This window comes from Cydia splendana, chromosome 15 (assembly GCF_910591565.1).
Source record: "Cydia splendana chromosome 15, ilCydSple1.2, whole genome shotgun sequence".
Taxonomy (NCBI): domain Eukaryota; kingdom Metazoa; phylum Arthropoda; class Insecta; order Lepidoptera; family Tortricidae; genus Cydia; species Cydia splendana.
Genome location: NC_085974.1, coordinates 6,416,092 through 6,428,048, shown reverse-complemented (window position 1 = coordinate 6,428,048; position 11,957 = coordinate 6,416,092). Strand labels below are relative to the sequence as shown.

At 36.8% G+C, this 11,957-nt stretch overlaps 1 protein-coding gene across 1 annotated transcript; it reads left to right on the top strand.

Annotated features, from left to right (window-relative positions):
• Window positions 1–348: 348 nt before the first annotated feature.
• Window positions 349–11,301, top strand: LOC134797551 (U-Kazal-Dg21.2-like). The gene is made up of 5 exons (XM_063769839.1): window positions 349–457; window positions 5,803–5,946; window positions 6,909–7,059; window positions 10,595–10,656; window positions 11,198–11,301. The coding sequence occupies exons 1-5, from the start codon at window positions 391–393 to the stop codon at window positions 11,275–11,277; spliced, it is 504 nt and encodes a 167-aa protein (XP_063625909.1). The 5' UTR covers window positions 349–390; the 3' UTR covers window positions 11,278–11,301.
• Window positions 11,302–11,957: the final 656 nt, after the last annotated feature.

Sequence of the window (11,957 nt, the reverse complement as noted above, 5' to 3'; positions counted from 1 at the left end):
CCACGCTTTTAGATAAATTATACAGGGTGAAAGTACGCAGTGCACAAATTTGAACACGTAGGTAGGTATTCTAACTTTTTAACAAAATTTTGTGGTATTAGCTACTGTTAGTAAAAAGTTAATGTGTCGTAGTTCTGCACTGCGGAACCCTAAAGTGTGACATAGGTTATTAACTTATTACTTACTTGCAACCTAATTAGTTTTCAAAGAAGTGATGATATTTTGGAATCAGTCCAGTTCTTAGAATTTCTATTAACTTTTTTTAATTTTCAACAGAAAAGAGGCTTAGCTTCGATGTAGCCTCTTAAATAAATCAATTTTCAAGCAAGTTTATTTTAATTGGAAAAGGGTCGTTAATATCTCAGCTGTTGTTATCGGGTTTCACTTCTGATGAGATTTCTGGGTTGTGCTGTTACAATGATAACTTTGAGTTTTGCTTTAACTATTATATTTTTGGGTAAGTTTTTGCTGCAAACATTCTTGTCTTGTCTTATACAAAATGTCATTAAAAATTAAAACTACAATCTTTTAATTTAAATTAAAACGTATTATTTTAAAATTTCTCCTTTACCGATGATATACAAATGCAATTCTTTATAATAATTATCAACAATATTCCGAAGTTTTTTTTGTGTACGTATTATTATGCCACCCTGTATAGCAGTGGTTCCTAACCTTGGGGTAATTACCCCCGTGGGGGTAAAACTGGTATTTTACGGGGGTAATAAGCTAACCTATTATAACAATACAACAAACGTACACGTTTTATTTTTTAATACCATTGGGAGGAGGGGTAAAATCGGGTTCCCTAGTTAATAAGGGTGACCGGACTGAAAAGGTTAGGAACCACTGCTGTATAGGATATGGTAGCGACAGTAGCAGAGTTACTGTTGTAGCGTTAACGCAGGAGATGTCACTGTGAATTTCCTTGATAAATTGCGTTGCTCTCTGTGCCGCATTGCAGTCGCGATTAGAACGTGCCAACGTGTATGACTGAGAATAAAACATAGAAAAAGAATTACGAGTACCTATTGAAAAATGATTGAAGAATAAGAGATTTAAAACTTATTTTTACACGATTAAGTCCCGCTTTAGGTAATTATGAGTTGAAATCAGTTTATTGAAAAAGAGCAGTCTAATAAAACATGGTCTTCTCTTCCCAGAGTGACACAGGCCTACGTCACATGGCCGCTATATATAGCGCTATCGCATATTATCATATAGCGCTGTCGCATGATGACGTAGGCTTGTGTCAGTTAGGTGACCTAGAAAAGACGGGAAGAGAGTACCAGGCGGAGTATATTATTATACCATGAAAAAGAGTTTCGGTTTGTAAAGCTGTTAGTAACTGGCCACCCTAAACTAAATATAAATTCTATTCACCTATAAACAGAATTCGTGGCTAGTTATTGAAGGCTGGCCAGTTATTGAAACCTTATACTAAAATGAATTCTGTTCATAGGTGAATATAATTCATTTTTACTTTAGGGTGGCCAGTTATTGGCCGGTGGCCAGTTACAGGCGAATTACCCTACCGTTATTTCAATGGTCCACAACCGACAGTTAAAAAAGAGACCCCTAATTTTCCAACGGTAAACCAGGAGATGAGATATTGATATGATACACAAATATCAAAAACAAAACAAAAACTTACAAAATGTTAAAGTTCGATTTCGGCTTCCTCCCTTCCGACGTATTGCCTCCCTGTCACACTTACGTACGAATTTACAAGTGCAACAGAGAGGCAACACGTCGAACGTGGTTTGCGGTAGGCCCTCAGGCCAACTATTGAATATTTTGCATAGCACAATGTGATATGCATTGTTGTCTTAGCCGGCAAATAAATCCGCTGCGATGCTTCCCGGTCACGCTTTGTGTGACTCTGGAGCAGCCTTGAAATTATATTGATTGAATATTGGATATCGGTTTAAATAAGGTACTTTTTTGCATCGCGCTTGCACCAACAAAAGGCGAGAGTTACCTCTATATAACGCTCAGTACTTTTTCAATTTCATATAAATATTTTTGAAGTGAAAACTTCTATCGGCGCTGTGCACTTTTTGTGATGGGGAAAAAATGTTAACCTCGCGACAGCGTAAGACGTAAGACGCTTCGTAAGACGGACACGTGACCTGATCGAAAAACTGTTACAATGTCATTGAGTTTTCACTTCTGCCGGCACTCCCGGAGTGCAATCCGTTTTTTTTTAGGGTTCCGTACCCAAAAGGTAAAACGGGATCCTATTACTAAGACTTCGCTGTCCGTCCGTCCGTCCGTCTGTCTGTCACCAGGGTGTATCTCACGAACCGTGATAGCTAGACGGTTGAAATTTTCACAGATGATGTATTTCTGTTGCCGCTATAACAACAAATACTAAAAACAGAATAAAATAAAGATTTAAATGGGGCTCCCATACAACAAACGTGATTTTTGACCAAAGTTAAGCAACGTCGGGCGGGGTCAGTACTTGGATGGGAGACCGTTTTTTTTTGCCGATTTTTTCATTATGGTACGGAACCCTTCGTGCGCGAGTCCGACTCGCACTTGCCCGGTTTTTTTTAACTTAACTCTGCTCTTGGTCACTGCCCATTATCGTAAGAAAAATATATTATGTTATAAATACTTATAAAATATAAAGGTATGGTAAGCATAGAAAATGAAGCCTGTGTGTAAAGAGCTAATAACATGTAGAGCAGATATATGTACATACAAAATATATGTATTTATACTCGTTTCATATTTAAGTATTAAAGTGCGCTTGATTCATAAAACATGGCTGTTGCGAACGCAACTCTTTATTTGTATAAAATTCTAATGCAGTAGCTAAACGCAGCCGTCGGGCTCGGCTAGTATTTGGAAGCTTTTTCTAAAGCACCAATAGGAGCGCTCCACATATTATGTATCGCGGCCAATTAGAGGCACCTAAATCTAAACCACCATTTTGTACTTTCAAATTAGCCAAATCACTCTTTCATCAGCATCCATACAATCACCACACCACTTCTACATCTAACCGTTTAGTCAAGAAAGCCCGTGTAACCAGTACCTTTTGAAAATTATAATAGTCTACTTCAAATCGAAGCTTTTTATTTGAGTCGTCGAGATCCTGACCTGCACGGCGGCTACAATGGCTTATAAGTTAACTCAATAATTCTCCCAGAAAATGTATATAAATAAACAACCAACATTCGTAACATGATAATGATAAATAAACCAGTCACACCGTTAAATAAATTTAATTATAAATATTGCAGATTAACTTATTCAGGTAAACTTCTGTAGCATGAATTAAATTACCTCTTAGAATAAATTGCAAAATAGTTTACGACTTTGCGAGATGAAGTTAAGATTTATTCTTAAAAAGTTAGGTTGGATTTATCTCATCAGCTTAGAGTATTTTAAATCAGAATTTTAACACAAAAGTTAATTTTAAAATTTTGCATTCAACTTGTATTTAATTTTATCTATGTAATATAATCTCTATAAGAAAACCTTGATCTTTAATCTATGGGTTAACTTTTGAGAAGGATTCATTCACCTCCTTTTATTGTTCCTTAATGTTCGTTGCTTATGGGATAATCGATTCTCCAACTTCAGATAAAGGCCTTAAACATTTGGAATTGGGCTAACCTCTTCAGAATTAACTTTTGCCACTGATCAAATTACATCCTGGCCACATTATTGTTGTACAACGGGAATTAATCGCGTATTTAAGTTATAAGATTTACCTCCGACGTTTCGAGGACCGCGTTGTTCCCGTGGTCTCGGAGAAGACTGGCTAAAGTTGACATCAACATCTTCTAGCTTTGTGTAAAAATCGCGAATGTTTAAATCAGTGTTTTATATCTTGGCCGTTGAGGGTTTCGAGAGCAGAGAGTTCCATTCCGAATCTTCCGAATAATACCGTTCTTACAGGGCACGAATCATACCGTGTCTCCTTAGCGTATGGCTCGTTCTATTTGGCTTACCTACATACAGGGTGGAAAGGCACGACGATCCTTCCCGGAAGTATTAGGTCGTTTAAGTGATACAGAGACGATTGGTAATGGTAAGAATCGTTAATTGAGTAAAAAATAAAAATAGCAAATTTACTACTTTTTAACTGTGGCGACAACCCTATAGCATGTGCACATCACGGCTATAGATTAAGGATCTCCGTCGGGAAAGCTCGGGACTTTACACTTTTTTCCGATCGTTGACAGAACCGCAATGATGTATGAATGTCGCATAAATGTCAAATAAATCAAATGAATGCAAAAATATTATAAACAATTTTATTACTTTCTTAGGTAATTATTTTTTGTCAATATTTAACACTATCTTCTCTTCACATACGGTGTTCAAATGTACCTCCGTGTCTTACAAGGCCGCCGCAGCCCGTGCCCGAGTATGTCGATGCACATGCGATAGTGTATGCTCTTCGTCATTTTTCCTCCGCAGATTGTCCTCCGCAGAAAGCACCAATTAGCCTTTGTCTCATTTCGTCCGCAGTTTCACATTCCGTTTGGTACACCATATCTTTTACACAGCCCCACAAATTTAAATAGCCACGAGCATCTAACAACGGCATTTTTATTTGAAAAATATGACATTAAATAAGTAAAGTTCAATAAAAATTTAATTTCAAACTGATGTTTGTTTGACGTCTGATGACGTCTTGTCTATTTCCTACCACGCAAGAAGGTTTGTTAGTTTGGTATTGAAGAGTATTTATTCTTGATTTATTCTAATGTTCTGTTTTGCATGTACCTACATTTGGTGCATCAAACACAACCTACTTATAATAAAAAAAATTTTTTTTATTATTTTAGATAGTTTCTATTTATTCGAAAATAATTTTGTGAAACGTGTTAAGAAACTAAAACCTTTTTATCAGTCAAGGAAACCAGAGATATTTATAAGACGATTGCGTACTTTTGAGTGGTTGTCAATGTCACCATTTGAACTGTCGTTGTAATCAATGTTGTGGTTAGTATTATTAATATTAAGGAATAACATAACTACTTCATTCAAGTATTGAACAAGTGGAACCACTAAAAAATCGAAAATCCTGCAACGATTCTTACCGTGTTGTAAGCAGACCTAAAAATGGTTAGATGGCTACAAATTAGCATAATTTCCTGTCGTATACTGATTGTTTACAAGTAAGTTCATTGACCCTGTCACCTGTTAGGGTTAGAACAAAGTAGTTTTTTGCATGGATGTTTAAAAGGCCATAATTTATAAACGGTTGCCCATATTAACATAGTTTCTATGGAGAAAATATAGAGCTTAGGCTAAACTATCTCCCATTTCCGGAAAGGATCGTCGTGCCTTTCCACCCTGTATAAGTAACTTAAAGCTTAATAGGGTTATCACTTATCAGCTTAGCCATTAGGCACAACGCTTTGAGAGTACGAATACAACGGGTGCGAACCACTATTGTCGGAGAATTGATTTTTGACAGTTATGTATTAAGATTTGACCCTTATATCTATGAAGCTAAGACCTATCGTTTAACTGAAAGCCTTAGCATCGGTCAACTAATTACTAACAGAAACCAATTCTTACTCCGACTATAAAATACTTGCACAACATCTTTGCATACTAAGTATGTATTTGAGTTTATATTCTACGTTACTGATGAATAAAATGTTACCTACTTGATTTTCTTCAGTAATTATTTATCTGAAACTCAGAAGTGAACTTAAATTAAGCGCATTAATGTTAATAAAAATCCCAGAGATATTTTAAGCTCCCAACGAACAAAAACAGACAAATTTATAATTATACATTATGCTCAGAATTACTCGTATGTTACAGCAAAACCATCGCACAGCGTTTTGTGCGACACCAAATGCCCGGAGGAAAAGGAAGCAGTTTGCGGCTTTGACGCGCTCGGGAAAGCCTACAAAATGTTCCCTGGCAAGTGTGCAATGCAACGCTATATTGCTTGCAAAAAAGTTGGTATGTATTCCGACTAGTATTTTCCAATGCTGGGTTTTATTGGGAAATACGAGGGTTTTTGGTATTGCGTTGGGGAATTTGCATCTAAATATTTACATCACTTTTAAAGATGCCAATACTCTCTGGTACTTTACAAGATGCTCAAATATATTTATATACGCATTTTCACGCCTCCTTAAAAATAAAGTGTTTGTTTATACAATGTTTCTTGTTTTTACGACGGAAGTCGTTTTATTTGTAGAGTCAAGTGTAAAAATATGAGTGCATACAACTTACTCAAAAATATGTCCCATAGTACTTAATTCGCTGACATAAGGGCTATGGGACATATTTTTGAGTATGATGAGTGCACCCATATTTTTACACTTGACTGTACAATGAGATGCATCATAAGTACTAATCAACAATAATTTGACAGTAGAATCACGAATATTAAGATGAAATATAAATAAAGAGAGAATAATATTAAAAGCGAATTCTGCGTTTTCAACCAAGACATTAACCTAAAAACCCTCACATTTCCGTAAATGAAGAAAGTTTAATGAAAACCCGAATTTTAAACGTGCACTGAATATTAATGGAGCCATGCAGACATTATAGCAGAGTTTAGCCAAAATTGTCGCAAACTACACTTCTTTGAATGTAATGAAATGCTATTATCTATCTTTTATTTTCATTGTATAAAAGCGTTTATGCTGACTGACTGACTCATCAACGCAGAGCCGAAAATACTTAACAGGTTACATTTATAATGTGTCAAAAAAATAAGAAGCGATTTGAAAAAAAAAATACTAAGGTTAAAGAGTGCAAGAACTTTTGAATGTCTTATAAGTTTTATTGTAAGTTGAGAAGTGAAATTTTTCAAAAAAGCACTTTATTGAAATACAAGTACAAGCTAGCAAATAAATATTTTAGCCTAGTTTGTGTTAGACTATCTAGAAGTACTATCTTTTTTTTTTCAGAACTTGTTACAACTCCAATAATGTACTGTATCAAGAATGAACGTAGGATGAGCCAACGCAGGCACTACATGGATGAACCTTGTCCAATATTCTGTCCGCAACATTATCGGCCTGTATGTGGCATGTCCAAGATGCGGGCCTATGAATACAGGTATTCATAGAACTCGATTTCACCGGTTTGATAGTTTTAAACCTATAGTTCGTTTTTTTAGCATTAGAAAAAAGGTACCTAAACAATCTTGATGTGTCTTTTAATTGAAAAACACGTTTTAAAAATAAGTCACGGCAAGTACCTATGTAACAATTATGAATGTAATACGATCATTTATTAGGGCGAGCGAAGCGAGCCCTATCACTAATCGACGAACTATGCATTCTTGTGGTACACTTTACGGAAAAACTACTGCACTGTTAGGTTTGAAATTTAACATAGTAATTTAAATTCATGTCTAGATGTGTTATCAAACATAAAAATATCATTTTATAAACCTAAAAAAATAAAATAAAGTAATAACACTTTGTATTACTACTAGCGCCATCTGTTGGCAAAATGATGAATTAACATTCGTGCTAATGTTAATTATTTCTTTCTCTAACAGATGGCGTTAGTAATAAATAAATAAATAAATAAATATTGGACATTCTTATACAAATTGACTAAGTAAGAAGGCTTGTGTTGTGGGTATTCAGACAATACGATACCTATGTGGTGTTTTCAAGTTCAATAATGTCGATGGCGCTTACGCCATTAACAACGATGAATACCAAAGTGGGTACAATTTTGGATTCAACCCACCTCGCTTCACTTGGTGTGATTCCCATTTTAGCAATTAAGTTTTTGTGAATACCTACTAGAACAATCAATCTTGCTGTATATTTACTGCGGAGGTCAATTTACTCGTATGTTTTGTGACGCTGACGATGTGATGATCAGTCATGTTGTGTTAGCAAACTAAAATCGGGTATTTTCAGTTGGAGATACAGTTTTGGCGCCATTAATTTATTACGTAAGTAGGGAATGCAAATCGGTTATTTTCGGTTATTTTTTGTATGGAAATTATCGGTTATTAACCGAAACCGCGGTTATTTCCATACAAAAAATAACCGATTTGCATTCCCTATACGTAAGACGATTTTGGGGTGGAGGGGGGTCGAACATATCTTATTTTTTCTTACAAGGGGGTGGGAGGGGGTTTTCATAGTTCTTAAGTAAGATCACAAAGATGCGATTTTTTTTTTAATTTCTATGAAATTATTACCTTTAAAATAATACTTCCACACTCTATGCTATCAAACACGGTGCAGAGTTAGCTTAAACGAGCTCAAGTACCTTTGTACAGGTTGTACAAATAAACATTCATAAAAATATTTTTTTGAAAATATATTGGTGGGAGGGGGACGGGGTCAGCTTATTCTTATTATTTCTTACATAGGGGAGGGAGGGGGTCAAAAGCTGGCAAAAATTGTCTTACGTAATTAATGAATGGCGCCTTTAGTGTTACTATTGCTTGGAACTGCTAAAATTATAAATAAAGATAAGCATAATTAATACAAACTTCAGTGACTTAGGGCCGATACAGACGGACTACAACTTGTATGGGAACTGCACGCCAATCGAAACGTCGGCGTGCAGTTCAGCAAAATGACCCAGTACCCTGGCAGTACCTAGTGGAACTCAGGTTTGGTGTAACAAAGGCACATTATGGTTTGGTCATCCGACTCATCTTGATGAGCACTTAGGAGAGTAGTACCCAAGATAGAGCCGATGCCGAACCCTGGCAGTACCTAGTGGAGCTCGGGTTTGATGCAACATACATAGACACACGCTGTTTTGGATATCCGACTCGTCATGATGATCACTGGGTAGATCAGTACTTTCAGTACCCAAGATAGCTGATGCTGAACCCTGACAGTGCCTAATGGAGCTCGGGTTTTATACAACATAGGCACACGCTGTTTTGGTCATGCAACTCGTCTTGATGAGAACTTAGGAAAGTAGTACCCAAGATAGAGCTGATGGTGAACCCTGACTGTACCTAGTGGAACTCGATCAGGTTTGATGCAACATAGACACACGCTATTTTGGACATCCGACTCGTCATGATGAGCATTTGGGAGAACAGTACCCAAGATAGAACTCATGCTGAACCCTGGCAGTTCCTAGTGGAACTCAGGTTTGTTGCAACATAGGCACACGCTGTTTTGGCCATCCGACTCGTCTTGATGAGCACTTAGGAGATTAGTACCCAAGATAGAGCTTATGCTAAACCCTGGCTGTACCTAGTGGAACTCAGGTTTGGTGCAACATAGGCACACGCTGTTTTGGTCATCTGACACGTCTTAATGAGAACTTGGAAGAGCATCAGTACCCAAGATAGAGCTGATGCTGGACCCTGGCTGTACCTAGTGGAACTGTGTGTGTTAGTTTATGTGCGGAGCAGCGTGATTACCGCCAGTAGGTGTCCAGACGGGATAGTTTTTCGATCAATTGTGTGGAGTGGACGCAAAAATTAATTCAAGAACATTGGCTCGCTGACCCAACATTATGTAGGAAAGCCAGTTGGGTTCCTTACAAAAAGTACTGGGCGGCCGTGTAGGATGTAATAAGCACTTATGAAATTGTATATTACGTGTGGATGATATTGGCAATTTGATTTTGTCGTCTGGACACGTTTTTAAAGGACAAAGTAAAAGCTGTAACAGACAGGCGTACCGGACAGCAACCGGTTCTGTACGTTAAGGTAGAAAACCTCCGCGAGCCCTTACAAAGCGCTGCTTTTTGCTAGTATTCTTCTGCTTTCATAAGTAATAGTTACCGTAAAACGGGGTGAGTAGGTTTCGCGGGGAGAGGTGGGTTATGAATGGGGAGAAAAGGTTTGAGAGGGGGGTGAGAAGGGATTTTAAGGCTACTGCTACAAAAATAATGTATTCCAATTTAAAATGGAGCTATACTTAGTAATACGCATAGTAAAAAAAATCGATCCAACAATCTTCCAAAATCACCTTTGTATGAAAACCCCTCTCACCACAAATACGAGACACTACGGGGTGAGGTGGGTTTTCCTCTTTATCGTCAAAGTTATGAAATGGAACTACCCAAAATAAAATAAAAACTACTTTAAAAAATACAAACGTCCGGAACACTTATACACCATTCAGTTTTCATATGTAAAAATAAAATGTTATCGAGGTTTGAATTTCAGTTTTGACCCTACCCACCCCATTTTACGGTACTGATTTTTAAAAAGAGTTTTTCAATTAAAAGACATATCAAGATCGCTTACCTTCGTTCTAATGCTAAAAAAAAACGAACTATAATAGTAATAATCCTTTCCAAAAAAAATTCTAAAGGCTCCGTCACATTGACACGGAAGCCTTCCGTAGCGGTCGCGGAGCGGCGCGGTAGCAATGCGGTGATGTCACATTGAGCGCGGTCGGCGGATTTGATTGAAAGCGTTTTAATCGCGGACCCGCGTTGCAACCGCGTTGTAAGTTAACTACAGTAGCAGGCAGTCGCTTTCGTAAAACCTAGTGCCTGCGTCATTACTCGGGATTAGTTGTCAAGCGGACCCCAGGCTCCCATGAGCCGTGGCAAAGATGCCGGGATAACGCGAGGAAGAAGAAGAAGACATTTAAGAATACTTAAGTTTTTTTTTATGTTTAAATAATTTTCTCAAATTACACAGGTCATTTAGTAATGGCTGCCGCTTGGACATGATAAACTGCCGCGGACATGACGAGTATTCTGGTAATGCATGTTGCATTAAAAATATTTTTAATACTTAATTAACTCGAGTCTTACAATTTCTATGAAGACAATACCTTAGCTCTACTATTCTTATAGATTTGCACTTTGTCAACGTAGGTACCTATTGTTTATGTACGGTCGGCTCCCCAACTTAAGTACCCAATTTGCCATAGTAATTGTATAGAAAAGTGGATACTTTATCTTAGGGAACCGACTCACAAGTTTAAAAATATGGGTGCATTATAACATACTCAAAAATATCTCCCATAGTTCTTAATTCGCTGACATATGAGCTATGGGGACATATTTTGAGTATGACGTGTGCATCCATATTTTTACACTTGACTGTACCAATTAGAGTTTTAAGAACTGTAGGCTTAACACAGCAGCGTCGCGACAGTATCTCGCCTGCGACTACCCGTCTATTTCTATATGTATTAATTAGAAAGTGACGTGTAGTCTATCTAATGAGCTAAGCCTACTGTGTACGTTCAAAATGGTATTTAATTACATATATTTAATTTTATACACCTTCTTTCAGGTTACATAGAAGTCCCGTTATCTTTTTGTCCACGTCATATGCACGTGAACATTTACAAGGAGCAGATTATAGCCAATTAAATATGTTATTTGCCTAAAAAACAGAATGTACTTCGTTCTTCTTATACCCTATTAGTTTAGGTACGAATGGTACGATAGTTCATGAGATACTTGTAGCATTCTAAGTAATTAGCAATCTATTCAAATATTTTTCGAGATGAGTATGAGCTATGTACAGTCAAAAAAACTATTTGCTTAGTATCACTGCATGTAGTTTATTTGCAGGGGTGCTAAGCTAAAAGTTTTGCTGACTCTACCTTTAAAAATCACATTTCAAGACAATCAGCAGCATTCTAAGTAATTAGCAATATATTCAAATATTTCTCGAGATAGTATGACCTATGTACAGTCAGCTGTACCTTTAAAAATCACATTTAGTAACATCCACAATGTTGCGGTGAGTTTTCCTGCAACATACGAACAGGATATCGTTGGAAATTTTCTAATTTAGCTCTTAACTTTCTCTAATGACGCAGTAAAACCGGACTTAAGGCTGTGTTTCTCCTTTGACTTAGAAGGTCTGATAGTAATTTCAAAGGTAATTTAGAAAGATAAATTTAGAAACCTAGTTCGAAAATACACATATTTATAACCCTGTTCTAAAGTGTATTCATTCTTACGTATCTTGTCATGTAAATAAACATGACGTCAAAGTGTCATTCCAACAATACGATTCATAGACAATCTAGATCTAGACATCA